General features: G+C 44.0%; 1 protein-coding gene across 1 annotated transcript in view; it reads left to right on the forward strand.

Annotated features, from left to right (window-relative positions):
- The first annotated feature begins 8133 nt into the window (after positions 1 to 8133).
- The window catches only part of xkr6b (XK, Kell blood group complex subunit-related family, member 6b), an 87124-nt gene continuing 73866 nt past the window's right edge, over positions 8134 to 21391 (forward strand). Inside the window, exon 1 of the mRNA XM_050058912.1 lies at positions 8134 to 9049. Within this exon, the coding sequence (XP_049914869.1) occupies positions 8481 to 9049 (569 nt within the window). The 5' untranslated portion in view covers positions 8134 to 8480. The remainder of the gene's footprint in view (positions 9050 to 21391) is intronic.

Raw genomic sequence — 21391 nt, forward strand, 5'->3', positions numbered from 1 at the left:
TGAGTGTTTTGGAACATCGTCTGGTGAATTTTTTAGGGATTGACAGTTTGCTCCCACACACTTACACCATTACTCAGCCGAGCCTTTCATTCAAATTCTTATTAAGACAATGTCTCATCAACCTTCTGTTCTGAGCGGTTTGTTTGGTGTGTGTGATGTTATTTTGGGCATGTCCAGTGAATCAGAGCGGTCTGTCACAGCGCATAATGGTGACTCCAACGTGGGTGCACAGTCTATGACCAAAATTAGTTGTGTAAGCTCTGTGAGAAACTTCTTTATTTATTCACTCGAGGCACCAACATTAGCTCCGCTTGGAAAGCTTGGAAATGGTACTTTACATCTTGTCAAGCTCATGAAATGAATAGTGATTTTGATTTGAATGAAGCTAAGTTAGTCCTTGGCCGGGTTTGTGCAGTCATGTATGTCACATTAAAGAGTTTTAAACTGAGACATTTACATTTACAGTTCTCACCTCGCACCCTTAAGAGGAAAAAAAACTGCAAAGCTCCTTAAGGATTCACCGCTAATTACATTCCTTGCATTATTTAGCACATGTAACACATGCGACATGTGTGCTGCAGCCGTAAAACATGAAAGCCTCAGCATTATGCTTCCTTGTATGCTTCCATCAAAGTTTCGTAGGTCTGCGTTTTTAGAGATGGTTTCTTCTCATTTCTGCCTTTCTTTTTGATTCACAGCTTTGCAGGGTGGTGTGAGAATAACTACCCGGGCCTTAAACCCTGGGCCACGGGACGTCAAGCCCTAATCCTCGTGGAGCCTGTTTCTGACAGTTTGGTCAGAAACATGCACACCAGTAGCCTACTTGAGGTCATTTTGTAGGGCTGTGGCAGTGCTCCTCCTTTTTCTCCTCTCACAAAGGAGCAGATACCGCTCCTGCTGCTGGGCTGATGCCCATCTACGGCCCTGTCCAGCTCTCCTCGTGTCTCCTGGTATCTCCTCCATGCTTGAGACTGTGCTGGGAGACACAACAAACTGTCTTGTGACTGTGCCATCCTAGTGGAGCTGGACTACCTGTGCAGCCTTCTTGCGACCGCAGGTACCGCCTCATGCTACCAGCAGGGACAAGGACACTAGCAGAACACCAAACTAGAGAAGAATCAGTCAGGGAGGATAAGGAGAGAGCAACTGTCTGTGGCCACCACATTTAAAATCATTTCCTTTTTGGGAGGTAGTCTTGCTTTTGCCTCTCCATTGCACCTGTTGTCACTTTGATTTGCACCGAAACAGCTGAAACTGATTCACAATCACTCGTGCTTCCTAAATGGACAGTTTGATATCCATGAAGTTCCCTTAATTTCTTTGAGCAATGTATTACTGCAGATGCACAACTGTAAATTTGGGCACCTTGATGAGATGTGACATGAGTGCATACCTGATGAAAATTAATCACACTCTTTGAAATGCCCCTATAGTTTAGCTATGCTGAAAATCTCCTTTTTTACAAACCTCAAATGACTCACTGTAAAATCCACGTGAGCACATACACATAAATTACATTCCTTTTTTTGCCACGTTGCATATTTTCTGATGTGGTAAGAATTTGTGCGGCATAGTGACCCGAACATTGAGGTGAGCCTCAGCAGCAGAAACACTCACAAACTGGAAAAAAAAACCTCCCATAGACTTGTCATCGGCTTCTGGTTGCTACTTGTATTGATTACACAGTCACACCTCTGAAGTGCAAAACATAAAATAGCCTTGCCCACAATGCATCATTGATTCGCTCCACCTGAGCACTTCGTTCACAGGATTTACATTTGAAGTACAGCTGGCTGGAAAGTATCGCTGCTCCCTCCCTCTGCAGGTTCCTCGTCCGTGTGTGGAAATCGCACACACACACTGTCTGATTTATTTAGCCTCCGCCTCCCTAACCAGCCTTCATCCTGATCTCTTCCTCAAGAGGCCTCTGAGTTTTTCTCTCTACTCCTGCCTTGTCTTCTTTTAAAGTCTGCTTTTATATTCACCCACTCTCTCTGTCTCACACACACACATACACACTCATGTTGGGCCTGTGATTTGTTTGTGTTTAAAATGACTAATGTCTGTTTGTTGCCCTGTAAGGCACTTTGTGACAAATTGGTTAAAAAGTGCTTTATAATTTGAATTGATGTCGTATGATTTGATTGTTTTTTATTGCTGCGAGGCATTTGTTGCATTAAACTGCCTGCCATCTCCTGTGGATATTAGAGCTGAGTGTGCATCTGGTGCGCTGCTCAAAAAGCATTGTGGAGGCCTAACAGACCCGAGGAAGAGGAGGAAATGAAGGCTACTCAGATGAAACAGGTTTTATGATACCATACTCTCTTATAAGCATTTGATCACATTTTTTTCCCCAGTTATCTGGCCTGGGGGAGCGACTGTACCCTGATTCTTTTATGCAGCATCACTGTGACTTTCCCTGCATCTCTAAAACAAAGGACTTTCCTCTCCCACTGCTTACCACCCTTGATGGATAAAGACGTAACAAGTCACCATGACAAATGCTGGTCTAAAAGAAAAATGGGAAAGTATCTAATCTTATATGCTGTGTTTGTACCAGACATGCTGGGACATAACATGTTTTTGCAGATTATGATCTTTTCAACCCAATCGCCAGAATAAATGTTGGCATTGTGTATTTCTGCAAACCACAGATACGAAACTTGGTTAGGGTTAGAAAAACATCATATTTTAATTTAAAGAATATGGTTTTGTCGCCACAAACATGGCTGGAAATGTCCAGACTTCTTGTTAAAAAATATCTTGTTTGGTCATCATAAACATGGCTGGAAATGTCCAAATGTCTTGGTAAAAAATACCTGGTTTTGTTGCCATGAAAATGGCTGCAAATGTCCAGACGTCTCATTAAAGTATGTCAGTTTGGTTGCCACAAACACACAGCTTGAAATGTCTAAACGTCTTGTTATAACATACCCTGTTTGATTACCATAAACATGGCTAGAAATGTCCAGATGTCTATTTAAAACTTAAACTTTGGTCACTACAAATACAGCTGGAAATGTGCAGATGTTTCATAAAAAACATACCCAGTTGTGACATGACAAACACAGCTAGAAATGTAGACGTCTTGTTAAAAAGTACCCTGATTGGTTGCCACAAACATGACTAAAAACGTCCCAACATCTCCTTCAGAGATTCCCAGTTTAGTTAACACATCACAGCCGGAAATGTCCCAACATCTTGTTAAAACATCCCTGGTTTGGTTGCCACAAACACGGCTGGAAATTTCCTGACATATTTTTAAAACATTCCTGGTTTGATCACCTCAAACACAGCTGGAAATGTCCTGACATATTTTCAAAACATTCCTAGTTTGATTGCTTCAAACACGGCTGGAAATGTCCTGACATATTTTTAAAACATTCCTGGTTTGATCGCCTCAAACACGGCTGGAAACGTCCTGACATATTTTTAAAACATTCCTGGTTTGATCGCCTCAAACACGGCTGGAAAAACATTCCTGGTTTGATCGCCTCAAACACGGCTGGAAATGTCCTGACATATTTTTAAAACATTCCTGGTTTGATCGCCTCAAACTCGGCTGGAAACGTCCTGACATATTTTTTAAAACATTCCTGGTTTGATCGCCTCAAACATGGCTGGAAACGTCCTGACATATTTTTAAAACATTCCTGGTTTGATGATCTCACGCACATCCACCATCCCCTCCTCCTTTAGAATTATTGATATGACACCTATAAAATGTACAAAAGCAACACATGTATGGTTTGCAGAAACATACAATGCCAACATTTTATTCTGGCGACTAGGCTGCTCATTTCTGAAATAGCTTTTAACAATAACTAAAAAGAAAAACTTGATTTATTATCATATAAATGACACACAAAGAGTGTTATTCTTTGTAATGTAAGGTATCCCATAATGGCTGGGAGAAAACATATGGGTGTTTTGGTGTGAAACCAGAGAAGACCTGGTCCAATGAACCCAATCAGAAATAATTAAGTGAGTTAATGTAGCTCTGGGCTCCTTCTCACTGGTCCAGTGGTGTCTTTTACCCTGGCAGTGCACACAGAGAGAGAAAAACCTGCAGACTGGTCATGCTTTTCCTCTCTGTAATGCATTGACATTTTGCTCCAGTGTGATTTGTCATTAGTCACGAGACCAGCAGAGGTGAACATGATGATAATATTAAAGTCTGCCTCCACTCAAAAATGCCTAATGTTACTCCACTTGGGATACTTGAGCTTCACTGGAAGGCTGTTTTAACACTCATCTGCAGATTTTTGATACAAAATATATTCTCATAATTATAGATTTGGTGATGTAGTGACGTAGTCTATGAGCTGACTTTATTAGGAGGTGGATGAGATGTTGGATGGCGTCATCTAGACGAGGTGCCTGCCAAGCTGCAGACCACCATCCAAGACCAACAAACAACAAAACCATGTGTGATTTAACAAGTCATTGCTGTGTTTCCAGTTGATTTTCAGCCTCTAATGTGGGTGTTTTTAGCAATCCCTCACTTTTTTTTTCAGCGGGGACAGTGCCAGGAAAAGCAGTTGGTTTTTTTTACCAAGACATCGCTGTGATTCCTGCCAAGATAGTGCCAACAACACTGGGTATTTTCAGCCAAAACATGTTTTTTTCCCCAACATAACCAAGTGGAATTGTGCCTAAAACCAACCACATGTTAACCACAGTGTCATTGAAATGTTTGGAGAAACAAACAATGCCAACATTTTTTTCTGGCAATTGGTTTCGGTTGGTTTAATTGGTAACTTTTTCTGTGCTGCTGTCCCTTGTAAAAGAGATTGTTGATCGCAACGGTACTTACTTGGTTAAATATGGGTTAAAAAAAACAGCCCTGCCGACTGTGGCTCAGAGGTGGAGTGGGTCGTCCGCGTGTCGAAACATCCTTGGGCAAGATATTGGACCCCAAATTGCTCCTGATGGCCGTTTCATCTACATGTGAGTGTTTGTGAATGGTTACTGAGTAGCAGGTGGCACCATGTATGGCAGCCTCGGCCACCAGTGTGTGAATGGGTGAATGTGACGTGGTCTAAAAGCGCTTTGAGTAATCGGAAGACTAGAAATGCGCTATACAAGAGCAGTCCATTGATTTACTATTTAATTATCACCTCTTGTGTTAAATTCTTTTCAGATGAATATGAAAACACTCCCAGTTTATAGTTCAACGGCATCATATATATGGTCTGATGTGTGTGTGTGGTGTGTGTGTGTGCTCTGAGTGAGGACAAATTCAAGTTTGACAAAAGCAGAAATGAAGTTTGGTTTAATCAAGAGGCCATAAGGTGATGGTCAGTTCACTCTGTGTATTGACTGATAAATGATCTTGTGTCTGTGTTTTTTCACTCTCTTTTGATCTTTTACACTCTCATATGTTTGTAGATTTTATGTGTGTGTGAGCTGAGTGTGAGTTGTTTGTGTGTTTGCTAACCAGCTTGCCTCAAATTGCCCCTCAGGGGTCAAATTAATTGGGAACACCGCCTATATTTAGAATTCCAATATGTTATTTCCATGGCCCAGAAAAGTTCAATAAATACTTGTGGACATGAACCGCTCTCTCTCAAAGCCAGACACCAGAGAATTAAGTCATGAACTTGTGATGTCATCAAGTAAGACAGTGAAGGGGAGCCTGAGTCTACAACACATTCCCACTCCCAGCTCATCAAATACCGACTGTGACGCCATAGGTATCCCCATAATGGATGTAGCTACCGTGACGTCACCCACTGGTTTATGGAAGCCTTGAGTTCAGCATTTCAGCCATTGCTATCTTGGTTTTTTGGATCCAGAAGTGAAAATATTTGGCAAGAGACTGCCACTGTGGAGGAGTGATGGGTGGATCTGACTGAGAGGACGATGACTCTATTGGCAGGCAGCCTGTCTCTCAAAGCAGCCTGCCCTTAACTATGCATAACTTTAAGCCTTAATAAAATCTAAACAGCTGAGTTATATAAAAATTGACCCTTGTACAGTTGTCATAAAGGAGGAACTTAGCTAGAGAGACCAAAATCGTGTTCCATACCAGGCTGTAAACATATTAATTTCTGCTGTAAAGTTGAGCAGTTTAATATGAGAGCCAATGGGGATTGACTCACTTCTGACGCCAGCCTCAAGTGGCCATTCAAGGAACTGCAGTTTTGGGCACTTGGTAACCACTTGGGTACCCCTCCTGTGTCACTTTTGGATGCTCAGTGATGGCATGTCAATTTGCGCTCATTTCATGCATTGTGTCTTTTGTGTCTTGCTGTTCCAATCAGATCTGCCCCCATCAGTGACTCGTTAAAGTCCAGGCTCAAAACCTACTTTTATTCATTAGCGTTTGAGTCACCCTGATGTGGTTTTCCCTGATACGTACCTGTGTGTGTTGTGTCTCTAAATGTGTGAGCTGTATACCTGACAGTTATGTTGCCTCTTATGTACGCGTTTTAGCACTTTGTTCCTTTTGTACAGCACTTTGGTCAACGTGAGTTGTTTTTAAACGTGCTTTTTAGATAAATTTGAGTTGAGAGTTTGAGTTGAAAGTTTCAAAATGTATAGTTTCCACTTGTTAAATGCATACAGTCTCTTTTCAAATAACCTTAAAATGTGGGTTAAAAAAACCTTTATTTTTAGGTTTAATTCCTTCCTTGGTTAGGTTTAGAAAATAACGTAATGGTTTGGTTTAAAATTAGTATATTTGTTACTAATGTAGTGTAACCTCACGTTACATATTACAGACATCACTGGCAAGGTATGCTTCACCTATTAGCACACTGTGTTGTTACTAAAATAACTGTTTGACTTTTGGTTTCACACAAGACACATACAGTGTGATATGTCGGGTGTGGTATCACCCACAGACTGTCAAAAAAATGCCACTGCCTGGGTGGCCAGTAGCTCAGTGGTTAGAGTGGGTATCCCATATACTAAGACAGTCCTTGCTACAGCTGCCGTAGGTTCGGTCGAGCCTGCTGCCCTTTGCTGCATGTAATCCCATCGCTCTCCCTTTCATGCTTAAAATCTGTCCTGTCTAATTAAAGCCTAATAATAGGCTACTGAAAATGCAACTGCCTGTGGATGGTGGGGGGACATGATCCAATCAATCTCACACTGGATAATGACCCTGCATGGCAGCTCTGTGGGCACAGTCTAATCACGGTGTTGTTGAGCCTGCAGCTGGACTCACCGGCTCTGTGCTCGCACACGCTACCGGAGGGGGGAAAGCGTCACTTTTCAGCACATGCTTAGCGCCTTGAATGCTGGTGGAAAAAATAAAAAAAAGGAAAAAGCTGCAGAAAGGAGAGAAAACCCAACATGTCTCTTAGCAACCATTCTAGAGATCTATAGATTCACCTATAGATCAATTACGTCTTTTACCCGGAGGATGGAGTGTGGAAGCTGCCTATAGCTTGCTCTTTTGTCGTGCCATTGGTATTCTCCCAGCGTTAACTTCCAATTGTTTGTTGACGCAGGCAGGTGGAGATGCCTATTGTCTTTAATTGCACAATGGCAACATATGGGAAAAGCAGAAACAAACACTGAAAAGCATAGAATTTCAGGGTGGATGCAGGAAATGCGCAAATTGACGCATAAAAATTCACCCAAATTAAGTGTTTGATGCTAAAAAAAATTCTGGCACAGGACCCCAAAATCTTCCCTCTCACATGTGCTCCCCTCAATGTTGAAATTAAACCCACACCCTAGCTGCAAAGGTCATGATAAACTCTTTGTGGAACTCGTTGTGGGATGCTTTTTGTCGTCAGCGGGAGAGCTTTTGTTTCTGTTCCGCCTCCCCTCCTACAAAAAGTGACCCCACACTGTGTCACTGTGACTGATTCAAGTGTTCAAACAACAGGAAAGACTTCCTTTGGTGGTGATGAGGCATGTTGCATTACATCATGCAGTCCTCTCCTGCATATTTGGGGGCTTCAAACGAGACACTAGATGGCAACCACGTTGAGAGGGAGAGACGGTGAGTGTGTGTGAGAGAGAGAGGGAGAGGAGAGGAGAGGGGAGCGAGAGACAGAGAGAGGAGAGGAGAGGAGGAGGGGAGAGGTGGGGGGATGAATAACGTCGGGGTGGGACAGTGGAGGGACGGTCTGCTCATGGCACTCAGCTTGCAGCTGGAGGGGAGCTGCAGAGAGGGGAAACAACTGCGCAGCGGGGAATGAGATTAATGCACAGGTACAGAGCTGGCCGACCACAGTTGGATGCATGAGTTTCAAAATTAAATTGTTTGAACTTGTAGATTAGATTATTCGTTGCCAGGTGGGAATAGATCTGCAGTAAGAGCGAGGGGGGGGGGGAAAGGAAGACAAGATGTGCTGCGTCCGTGGCGCCACTGGTGCGCTATCCGGGGACAGAGTGAGCGACTGCGACGCGCTGACACCCCGCTTTTAGATGGCTCCAACATTTGGGGTGCAAAACAGGTGTCAGGGAAGTGTCGTCACGAACCCCGGAAGCCGGAGGAGGTGGGAACATCAGAGGGAAAGATGGCAGCGAAATCCGATGGTCGCGGGGTCGTCACCGGTTTCGCCCAGCTGCACAACCTGGACGAGGTGGTGGGGACGGGAGAGGACGACAATCGGAACAGCAGCTCATTCCACATCTGCCACTGCTGCAACACCTCGTCGTGCTACTGGGGCTGCCGGAGCGCCTGCCTGCATTACCTCCGGAGGAAGGGGAAGGGGAAGGAGAGAGATGCGGCGCGGCCACCGCAGGAGGAGCGCCTCTGGCTGGACTGCCTGTGGATCATCCTGGCACTGCTGGTCTTTTTCTGGGACGTGGGGACCGATTTGTGGCTTGCCATCGACTATTACCACAAGCAGGACTTCCTGTGGTCAGGCCTGACCCTGTTCTTCGTGCTGGTGCCCTCGGTTCTGGTCCAGATCCTGAGCTTCAGGTGGTTTGTGCAGGATTACACTGGGGGCGGACTGGGCTCCGTGGAGGGGCTGAGTAGCCATAGAGCTACAGCCAGTCTGCAAAGAGACAGGTGCTGCCGCCTCTCTGTCTGGGTCTGGCAGACCATCATTCACATCTTTCAGTTGGGACAAGTGTGGAGGTAAGACAAACTTCAAGTTCTGCCTTTAAAAAGAATCAGTTAAAGCCTCCAGAGCGCAGAGCTCCCGGCTCCTCTCACTCTCTCCATTCACTCAGCCTTCTAACCTCCTCTTGACTGTCACCTGGTATAACCCGTTGTTGTGTACATGACTGGGGTGAAAATCAGCACCGTGGTGATGCCATTACGCTCGCCTCACAGTCTCCACTACACATGCCTGTATTTGCATTTCCAATATATCCAATACACTGTGAGCTTCTCGCAATAATTTCCACGCTCTCAGCCAAAATGTGTCCAGACCAAAACTGCTACAGCTGCACAGAAATTGCACCGCTGTGATTATTTCATCACAGTGCGCCATTGCGCTTGTGTGGGGAGGGAAGAGAGGGCTATTTGTTCAAAGACGGACAGGTAATAGCCGAAAGCTTATGTGTGTGTGTGTATGTGTCTGAGTCTGTGTGTGTGTGTCTGAGTGTGTGTCAGGCGCGCCGTTCACATCACAGTGCACACGGTCGCCTCGATTCACCCGCTCTCCCTCCCCGCATCAAATACTCCAACTCTGCAACTAGAGGCCAGACGAGCATCTGTTTTCACGGCTCGCAAAACTACATCTTCCCCCCACAGACATGATGTCATCGATTCCTCTGCGACGCTCGACATCTTTGGTCCCCAAATCCGCTTTTTTCGGCCGCGCAAATTGATGCGTCGGGGGACCGCGGGGATGCTCAAGGTGCACGTCTCCGCGCGTAAATCTGTGACATGTAGCGGCTACAGTAGTAGTAAAAATGTGAGACTGGTGCGCGCGGCTTGTCCACACCGTTTTCTGTTGGGTCGGAGCTTGTGAGCAGCGAGTTGTTTTTGGTGCAGACAGACGCAGTGGCTGGCATTTAATGGGAAAAAAAGTAACGCATGACGGCTGCTCTGAGAGGACTGCCAGCGGCTGGGGGAGAGAGAAAAAATGTAAAACAGCGCACACTGTGAGACTCAGAGGAAGGGGTCACATCATTTCATCCTGACTTTCAGCTTTGCAGTCGACGGTTGTTGTGTTTTTGTGCAGCACCACATTTGACACTGACCACCGATTGTGTTGTGCTGAACAGCTGCCTCTGCTCCTCATCAGACAAATGGATTTTCTATGCCATGATTGTGCTGTGGTCTAATGCACGAGAACATTTGTGCTACAGGCTACATTACTCACATGTGGAGACTCAGAGTCAAATCTGAGCTGAAACTCACTGACCTTTTTTTAAAAAATAAAGCCACAAGCCTTATGGGATACCTTCATCTACCTCCCTTTCACAACCCCAAAATAAGATTCCCTTCCTATGTGGCTGCAGACAGCACCTCCACTCTCATGTTCAAGTTATATTTAGTGCATGCCGGTGCATCCCCCTGTCAAGATGGGTTTTCCCAGAATGAGACAATCCACTCTGCATTCCTCATCGCTCAGACTCATTTTGAGCTGCACCTGAAGGCTATTATATTGATTAGCTGCACTTGTATTGGCTCAAGTTTATTTACTCCAGTGTGGCTAAATGGATTATTTTTTTGCTCATGTCTGTAGCGGGAAGGAGACATGGAGTGCTGGGAACTGTTGCACGGTCTGAGCTGTTGGTTTGCGTTGGTGGTTATGGTGGTTGATGTACATGGGAGTGTAAAGAGAGAGAGAGCTTCTCAAGATGTCTAACCGCTGCTGCACAAATAGGAGACACGTCTCTGTGGTGTTACTGGACAGGATGTAGGAGTGTGAGGGGGGAAACACATGACATCTAACTAGCACAGTAGGTGTTTGGTCATGTCTCACACCATTGTTGCAGGAGCATAATTTACAGGGTGGGGGGCACACACAGACAGGCGTATTATGAGACAGTGGGCCCCTGGGCATGGATATGCAAAAGGCCCCTCCACCTCGTCTACATAGGAGCAAGACACTCAGACTTTGTGGTGGTTTTTCCTCTCTTTTTTTTTCTTTTTTGACGTGTCTGTATAATCATTACAAATCTTTGTGTCCCTGTGGTAATTTTGTGTCACCTTGTAGTCGTTTTGTGTCTCTTTGTGTTCATTTTCCAACCCTGATTCAATTTGAATTCGATGCCTGCAGCACATATTTATGTTTTACACAATGTCACACATTTTTTACAATCAGAGTTGTATGTCTTTGTGGTTTTGCCCCTTTTCTGTTGTTAAGTTGTGTCTCTTTGCTGTTCCTTTGCATCATTTTTGTGTGTGTATCTTTTTATGGTCATTTTGAGCCTCTTCCTGGAAGGTATGTGTTGATTTGAGTGACATTTTGCAGGTAAAGGCCAGAGGGGACCCCTGATACTTTGGGCACCTGCCTGTGACTGGTAGTACTAGTAGTACTGGACAACTCTACTTTTTACAGTCCAAAAACATTACATTTAAAACAGGTATTGACGTTGGAATGTTGTTTGTATCTTATAAGCTGTATGAAATTACATAGACAATGAATGGAGAGGATGGGAATGAGAAGAACTTGAAAAAAGAATTTCAAAAAACTGTAAAATCTTTAAAAGTGGCGGAGTGTCTAGTTTAAACACGGAAAGAGGAGATACATTTTTAAATACTGAACCTCATAGGAGCCTCATAATTGGGTTAAAATTGTATTTATGATTTATCTCCAAAAGTATTAAAGAGATAAACACCATTTATTTTTGTATACTTTGTCACACATTATCATGAAAAATGCATTTTACTGCTCACTTTACACATTTTAGTTTTTAATTAGTGTAATGGCCTGAACTGTGCCAAAACACCATCATATATTATCTTAAGTAAAAGTAACTTTCTTTGAAAAATGTTTCTGCCTATGACATTTTTGTATTTAAAAACCTGAAGGCTCTAGTTTTATAATAAACACATATTTTGACATATTGTTTTGAGGTGAAGGGCAGATATCAGGGTGTGTTGCATACTGAAAATGATAAGACTGAGATTGGTTACTTTTACCTGCCTGTCCATTGCTGCCTAATGTATGCTTTGATGAAGGTCAAATAGACTGAAAGCTCAACAATAAAGTGAAACACAGCATAGATGTAAGTGTTACAAATCCAAAGCAAAGGGTGAAAAATTACATGAGATTAAGTCAGTACCCCCACCATCTCTAGAATGTTTTGATTCTGCATTTTTTCGGCCTATATTAACATTTTAATCAGTGAGTTTTGGAGCTGCTGGCAGGTGGATTGTTACCTTTGACAGACCTACACTAGCTGGTCTCCCCTTTGTGCTAAGCTAAGCTAACTGCTAGCTGCAGTCTTGTACTTAATAAACAGATATGAGAGCAGTACTGATCTTCTCATCCAATTTGCTGCCAGAAAGCTGATAAGCATATTTCCCAAAATGTCAAATTATTCCTTTAAAGGAGCAGTGGGTGGGATTTGGTGGCATCTAGTGGTGAGGACTGCAAATTGCAGCCAGCTGAAACTTATGTCATGTGACAAGCGTGAGCTGCTGGTTAGGGTTCTGTCAGTGTTTATTGCTCAGGAGGTTTTGACTGGGAGCTGAATTATCCTCTCCGAAACAAACGGACGAGCCACTAGCCCAGAACCTGCTAATGTGTGCTCACCTTTTTGCTCTGGTAACTTAAGCTCCGGATGTTCAGGAGGTTTTTACCAGGAGCCGAATTATCAACAGAGGTCTCTTCTTCTCCAAAACTAACAGACCCTGGGATTTACACCTCTAAAAACACTGATTGAAGCAGTGTCAAGACAAAAATCTGTGCTTTTCTGACACTGTTTGGCTCGTTGCAGAGGGGACGAGACGAAAACGCAAATGGCCCTATCTAGAGCCAGTGTTTGTCCATCTGGGGCTACCGTAGAAACATGACAGACTCTGTGGATGAGAACCCACTTCCTAGGTTCATATAAACAGCTCATTTTAAGGTAACACACAATGAATCTTATTTTCAGGTGAGTATACAATCAAGAAAACGTAATTATAATATCATACTAAATTTCTACTCTTAAATCCCACACACTGGATCTTTAATAAAGTTGTTAACTTCACACTTAATTGTGTTTTTAGATGTTCTTGTGTATATAATCAATTCTGTTAGCTTGTATATTTACATGTACAGTAGTGGAAATTAGTGTCTGCTAAACCAAACCAGACTGAATTAGAAAAGTAAGAGGGAAAAAAAACGAATCTCGTGCGGTGAAACTTGCTCATGAGGAACTCAAGTAAACATAATGTGTTGGTGCGTATGTTGTGACAGCACAGAGCCTGGGGCGAGGGATCATTGTCAGGCCACTGTCTCCCGTCGGACATGATCCGCCTGGTCGCTGGTTCGGGGGGTTGAGGGTCAAAAGCTGCTCTTGTCAGCTTAGTGCGAGTTCACAACCTCAGACCTGCAGGGCTCACACTTGATATGGAGATTATTAGCCACTGTGAGAGGCCAAACTGCCAAAAGGTAGCATATGTTATCATGAAACATTGTTTTATGGGGTGTGGAAATTTATTTAACAGTACTGTGCTTTGTTTTTTTTGTCAGATTTTAGTTCCATCGTGTGGTGCAATTAATCGTCTGAATCATGTCTGGTATTTTGTCATCATGTGGAGAAGAAATGATTATTTTCCATGACAGGATTTCAAAGCAGCTGCCATTCTTCGGCATTCTTAATAAGATGCTACAGTATCAGTTTGTGAGTTGTTTTCCCTTCATTAATATGAGAAAACAAGATGTGCTGACAGGAGTCAAAAACACAGCCTCATCATGTCTCATTACTCAATCCTATTTTCAATCCTGCATTCAATTTGCTGCTTTCCCTGCGTGCACCTGAGGACCGCACCGGTGGCAGAATCGCTGAGCTTGTCTTGCAGTTATCTGCTTGTTAATTGTTGACAGAACAGGGAGGATCCCTCTCTCCCATCTGTAATCCCGCCCTGTCACTGGCTCTCCGCAGCTCTGTCATGTCGTCCTCCCTGCGAATCGCTGCCACTGCTGACGGTGTCCCCTCAAGCTTTAGCGATTCTGCTCACATACGCTCAGTCACACAGTGGATCACACATACGCAGAGGTCTCCTGGCGGTACGATGGACAGCTTAATCAGTGTAAGCCCAAATTAGCATCTGACTGGAAAAGAGCTGCATCCGTCTTCGCCCCCCTCCGAGGAATTCCATGTAGAAAGTTTTGGAAGCTCTTTGTTGTGGGGAAATCCCAGCAGAATTGGGCGGGGTGTCATCTGCTTCTTCCCTTTTTAATTTTGTATAGTTGTGGGTGAAAATATTGTAACAGGCGGTTTTCAGTAGCTTCTCACAAGCTGAACACGATTTCAAACCTCCAGTGGCATTAAGCACTGAGCAGTGTGCATTTCAACATCACATCTCCTCTGTAGCCTTTATATGTCTCAGGATAAAAACACAAACAGGGCTGCAGTTTCCAACCAGCCTCTAAATACAACCAGTAAGTCAATATTTCAGTGTGGTTAAACTATAGATAATCCTGATGATGTCATTAGGGTTATCTTAGCTTGGGATACCAGCATTTTTGAAGGAGCTCTGTGTAAAAACCTGAGCTGTCTGAACACGGTTCTCAACATGAAAGTGGCTGAGCTGGCTCCATAGACAGTGCTAAACCATGGCAACAGTGCTAACAGATCTAACGGTGTTAACCAGGGGAGGGAACCAGAGGGTGGGTGCTAAGCTTCTGCGACACTGCCGTTCCGATATCAGCTGTAACCTCCATATGAGCGTAGTGCAAAGCTGCAGCAATGAGCTAGCCAGCGGGATACACATGTGCAGCCGGACCAGCTTACAACGACAAACAACAGAGAAGCTCAGATTGCAGAAACATAAAGAGGTAGCATGACTTTTAGTCTCTGCTCAGGGTGCCATTACTCCATCATATCCTCACAATAGTGGTTTGCTGCTGTATAAATGCTCAGAACCTTTAATAGAACGCAGGCATCACCAACTTAAAGTCTGGCGTTTGAAAAAAGTGGACATTTAAAAGGCATGAGGGTCGAATGAAGACTCCGATGGGAATGTATCATGGGAATGCACTATGGGAAATGTAGGATGCAGCATGTTTTGGAGCTTGACTTACAGCCTACACGAGACTAAACCCCAGTTCAGACCAAAGATTTGCAACGAGACAAAAGTGTTCAGCAAAACTTTGCAGAGAGAAGTTGCAGCGGTGTGACATGACTGCTGATGGTGTCAGCTGGTCAAATCACTAGTGGCTGGTTTTAGTACGTAAAGATTGTCACCTGTTTCTACAGCTAGTTGACTTGTAGTGAAGTCCGCTGGTCAAGTCAAAATGACCGCAGACGGCGTGTCGCTTGCTGTGGCAGGTGCTCCATCCCCACCGTTGGGTCGCTGCTGCTGCTGCTAGTTGTATGTGCTTATGCTCCGCCCACACACATTCCCATTATATAATAAATTAAATAATACATTATATTCAGACACAAAACAAGCCTGAAAAGCTGCAAACAGAACAGAAGTACAGAGTTGTTGCATAGAGATGATACACCACCTCATCTAGTTGCATTGGTGTGAACCGGCAGGTTTTTTCAACGTTGCAGAACGGAGCATTGCAAGTAGTTGCCTGTTTCAACTCATCTCGGCGCAAATCTTTGGTCTGAACTGGACTTTAAGGTCAGAATTTATGAAAGCGCAATACCTTGGTTTACCCTGTTCTTGTGGGTTTAAACACTCAACAGACTCAATGCATTGAACGCCACTCAGGAGCTGTCCGGTGCTGAAATCCAGACTCAATCACCAGGTTGGGTTTTAATGCAGTTTAGTGCCATTTTATCTTCACACAGTCTTGTACCACATTTAACACACAGAGTATTGCAGCATGTGTGTACACGAGAGTGTGTATCGATTCATACAGTCTCACTGGCTGTCATACAGTCCCCCAGACAAATGAAACACAGTGTTGCACAGCATCCTGACCACAATGGAGATGCTGTCTCAAAGATGTGTGTCATGTTTTGATGTTCTGATATTAGATATTAGGCTTAATATTGCAGTCAGTGCTCACATGGACTGTTTGTGTGTATAGTGAAGGACAGAAAAGACTTTGGACTCTTCTTATCAGTTGTATTAAGGAATGCCTTTTAAGTTTGAGTTTGTATCATTTATCATACAGCAGCAAACATTTCAGGCTTTGAGCACGGATGAAAGTCAAGGACTGAAACATTCGCACTGTGCACTTCTTGGTTGTCCATTGTACCGAATGTGTGGTTACACACACACAACCACTTGATTGTGTTAAGCTTAAAATACCTGCTTTTCATGGCACTATCTCGGCAGGAAACTCAGCTATGTCTCGGTAAAAGAAAAAAAACACCCACGTTTGGTGCCTAAAAGCCACTAGAAAAACAGCGACGGGACGCTAAAACACGACAAGTTTTGTTGCTCTTGAACAGTCGTCTGCAGCTTGGCAGGCGTCTCACTTAAAGTTCACATTACGCGATTTTCACCGCGATTTTGCCACCTTGGGTCGGAGGTGAGTCGGCAGATAGTCTGCCACGACGAGTCCCCATGTGTGAACAAGCCTACGAGCAAGTGGCCCTAGAATGCTAGAAAACTGGAGAGGTGTGACACGACTGACAAAGAGCATCAGCCAATGAGAGGCGGGATACGTCCCACGTCAGCACACAGGAGGACGGAAGAAATGTGAGGAGGACAAGCCGCAGGGTTGCCAGGTCCGCTTATTAGCCGTGACTTTGGGCTTGTTTTTTGTAAAGTCACTTACAAATACTGGTAGTCGTGAGTTGCGGGGTTTTTTTGGGCTTGTTTCTAAAGTGGAGTTGCTTATTTGGGCTTGCTCTCTAAACGACACCTTTCTCTATATATATCCGTCTAATAAGTTATTTAAACGCATGATGGTCGCTTCTTTTGGGCTTGTTTCCATAGCCCTGGTTGCTTGTTTCTCTCCCAAGATCTGGCAACACTGACGAGCCGGCAAGCAACAACAACAATGGCGGCGTCCACAGGATCACAGGGAGCGCGTTGTGTTTGGACCCAAGTTTGGTGACGTCACCGCCTTATCTGGGGCTCTGTCAGCGAGGGCTCGGTGGAGAAATCTTGTGGTGTGCACACACAGGTCGTAACGCAGTTGGCGAGACTCCCAATGACAGAAACACACGCCGCAAGGTATGAACACTCAAAAGATTACGATAGTCTCTGCGACGCAGAATCAGGATGAAAATCGTGTAATGTGAACTAGGCTTAAGTGACACACTATCCACGATCTCCTTCACCTCCAGGTAACCAAGTCAGCTCATACACTACGTCACTTTAGAAACACTGATGTGATTCGTATGAAATGTACAAGAGTAAAATATCTGTGGTTTGCAGGAACATACAACTGGCCACTGGGTTATAATCCCTGCTGTTCTTCCATCAGTGTGTGGGTTGTCTTTTTGCTTGTTTGATTATGTGTACAAACGCAGTGTGTTCCAGTTAAGTGCCAAAATGCCGTGCACTTTGACTAAACTGCTCATCTTCCATATGTATAGGGGTCAAATGAGATCGCATAAAAATAACAAACGTTCTGGTTAATGTCTTCTTCTTATTGCATTACTGAAACATTCATCTCGGCTATCGAGGAATTCTCCACTTCTGCAGGAGCCAAAGACGTGGGGAGTCCCCCCCCCCCCCTCCTCCTCGCAATTGTACAAAATGTTTTACCACCACAAATCTGATGCTTGGATTACGCTTTAATCCAGAACAAGAGCGGGCTCACCACCGCGCAACACGGAGGAATCGCCTCATGGTTGACATCTGCCTCTGTTTCCTAGCCTGGTAAATATTAATACAGACTGGGAAGGAGTCGACAAAAGCCTCTCTTGGCTGGCTGGGCTGCTTGTAGTTGCCAAAAAAGGTTTGTACATGCAGCGAGCCGAGACGTTGAGATGATACAATGCAACCAGCTGCCCTGTCAAGGCAAAAAAAAAAAAAAAAAAAACAGCTGACGGGGTGAAAGAGGGAAAAGATGAAAGCTTGGATAAATTGGTGACAATCCATGTAATTATGTATTGAGAGTTTAAAATGGCGAAAGATGGGAACATCTTGTTCCGTCGTCAGTCAAAGCGTCGGAGTATTTTTGGACAGAAGGAGGCGACTGATAGACGGCTGGGCTGCTTGCTCAGTTTGCTGCCAGAGTAAATAACTCAGGGAATCTCCTTAAAAGACAAAATTGTTTAACAGTGTTGTAAAGGCACATGACAAAATGTGTGTCTTAAAAAGAAACACAGTAAAATACTTCCCCTCAAATGCATTTTACTCTACAGAGGACAAAAGATGAAAAGAGCAGACAGAAAACACTTATCTTTATTAAGGTACAAATCGGACTCTGTTGTGTGTTATTTACAGACAGCACAAAATAAACTCCCAGTGCTGCTCTGGAACATATCAGCCTAACGCTACTCATTTTCTCATTAGCGCTGATAACAGGGGACAAACCTTTAAAGCCAGAGCTCTCAGAAAACCCCCAATTATGTGACGGAGGAGCACATCAAAATGCAAGGAAAGCAGTCTTCTCTGGGAGCGTATCGCAGCTGGGGGTAAAGAGACGGAAAGCGGTAAATGACACCGAGATATGTGCTTCAGTTTTTCAAGTAGCGGGGGGAAGCGAGAGGGATGTGAGGGAAAAAAGGGGATTCAATTGCTGTTTTGGTTCAGTGTCACCAGGATCTGAGTTCAAGCTGGGTTATTGAATTAGAGAGTATTGCTGGAAAATGTTTGATTCGGCGTGCGTTGCTTGTTTGAATCCAAATGTTTCGCCTCTTAATAAACACACGCAGATGATGCACACAGATGCACCATTAGGGGAGACTGGGGGTGGTGGGAACATGAGAGAGTTGTAACACTTTCAGGTTCTCCGTCAGACGAGCACAAACACACTGACAGCCAACTAGGCAAACACACACACAAGAGTGCAGGACAAACACACTGAAGAGACAAACACAGACACACACACGTCCTAATTATGGTAAAAAATGTGTGTGTGTAGGGTTTAGGGGGATATATTAGCAGAAATGGAATATAATATAATATAATAAGTATGTATTCATTAGTGTATAATCTCTTGAAAATACGGATCGTCGTGTTTACGTTACCTTGTATTGAGCCGTTTATATCTACATAGGGTGCAGGTCCTCATCCACGGAGATCGCCATGTAGCATCGCCATGTTTCTACAGTAGGCAAAAACAGACAAACCAAACACTGGCTTTAGATAGAGCCATTTGTGTTTTCACATTTTCAAGGAATACCTAGAAGCCCCTTGGTGACAAGCAGCATCTGAAAAATGTGAAATGTGAAACTTAAATCACTGGGTCTGTTTGTTTTGAAGCGGAAAAGACCTCTACAGAGAATACGGCTCACAGTTAAATGCTCTTGAAAGTTTGGGTTGTCACAGCCATGTCCGACGTGCCAAATAATGTCCAAGAGACACTCATTTGTAACGTGAAGCTGCTTTAAAATGTGTTTTTACCGGTTTAATCATCAGGTCCATTTGCTTTAGAGAGGAAGAGACCTCTACGGATAATTCAGCTCTTGGTAAAAACCTCCTGAACATCTGGATCTTAAGTTATCAGAGAAAAAAGGTGAGCACACGTTAGCAGGTGCTAGGCTAACGGCTGTCTCTAACATGCCAAACAGCATCAGAGAAACACTGATTTGTAACGCAAAACTGCTTTTTTCAGTTTAAATCACCTGGAGTCTCATTTATAAAACAGTGCGTAGGAGCCATACTAAAAATGTGTGTACAGATAAAAGCCAAAAATGGCGACACTTTACACAATCAGGCTGCCACCTCACCGTCTGCGTTGCCAATGTCACGTCTCCAAAGTGCATGGGTCAAAGTTTCTCCCATCGTATCTGTTTTTATTGATCACAAATTTTCTGTGGGAAGTGGCGTTCGCCTCTTTCAGGTCTTGTTTTGTAAATGAGACCCCTGGTCGGTTTATAGAGTAGGAGATCTCTGCGGATAATCTGGATCAGAAATAAGGTGAGTACACTTATTAGGCACTGGGTGAGCAGCCTGATTGTGACGTGCCAAACAGCTGAGAAGAAACAGTTATTTGTCATGTGAAACTGCTTTTTTCAGCGTTTTTATCAGTTTTAATCACCTGGTCAGTTTGTTTTGGAGAGGAAGAGACCTCTGTGGATAATTCAGCTCCTGGTAAAAACCTCCTGAACAATGACTACTGAAGGAATCCTAATTGGGAGAAGTTTCAGCTGGGTGCAATCTGCAATCCTCACCACTAGATGCCGCTAAATCTCCACACATTTACACACTGTTTCTTTCAGTTTTTCTCATAACGTAACATTTCACCCCAGGCTATGTTACAACTAACCCAGACTATGGAGTGAATTGTAACATTTCCCTCACCAAACTATGCTTGTGTTACAGACAGAACAGCTACCCCTTTTTAAAGCAGACACATGTAGTATCGCATTTTGAAAACACTGGCTTCAAAGAGCTCCAAGATACAAAGAGAAATTAAGAAACTTTCACAACCATCCCTGGTCTCCCCTAATCTGTTCTGAATATCATAACAGACTGTTGTTGTGACCTTACATATGTCTATGAGGCTAAAACCCTAAATAAATGAGTAACATGATAGCTGATTGCAACCCTGTTTCCACAAGCGCTGATGCCGCCTGTTACAGCAGAGAGCTCTTAAGTCCAGTGCACGGAGAATGAATGGGAATAAAGAGCCTATGATGATGCTTGATTTAACCGCCTCAGGCCTACCTCCTGAGCAGAACAATATTTTGTAGTAGATGCCTGAAGGCCTCCATGTTACATCCTTGCAGCCCCTCAACACTGGTCAACAGACGGAGACAGGCTGGCACTCATGACGGAATATTAAGCACGCGGGCAGATGGGTTACCAGACACAGATTTGTATGCAGGTCACATACATTTGTGTACGCGCACATACACAAACCGCACCTCAGGGGAGTTCAGAGTAGCTCTCTCTCTTTTTTTTATAAACCTCCTTATATGCAGTCTCACATCGCGGCCTCTCTCTTGCTCACGGACACCCACAAACACACACACCTTGGCAGAATTAGAAATTTCCATGTCCTGTTTCTTGAGGCACTCAGATCAGAGGGAGGTGGTGCAGCCTGTGGACAATGAACTCCTCCTCCCTCCCTCCCCTGGCTCTCTCCTTTAACGGAGAGCCATCTCCTGCGCACTCTCCCTCAGAGCACACAGATTAAAACTATTAAAAACACATCAGTGAGCCACACCAGTGCTCTGGGTGACATGTTTGTGTATTATAATAAACATGGGCTCTGGAGTTTATTTTGATTCAATCTCACAGATGCTGTCTCGCTGCCAGAAATACTCACGAGAGCATTAA

This window comes from Epinephelus moara, chromosome 12 (assembly GCF_006386435.1).
Source record: "Epinephelus moara isolate mb chromosome 12, YSFRI_EMoa_1.0, whole genome shotgun sequence".
Classification (NCBI taxonomy): domain Eukaryota; kingdom Metazoa; phylum Chordata; class Actinopteri; order Perciformes; family Serranidae; genus Epinephelus; species Epinephelus moara.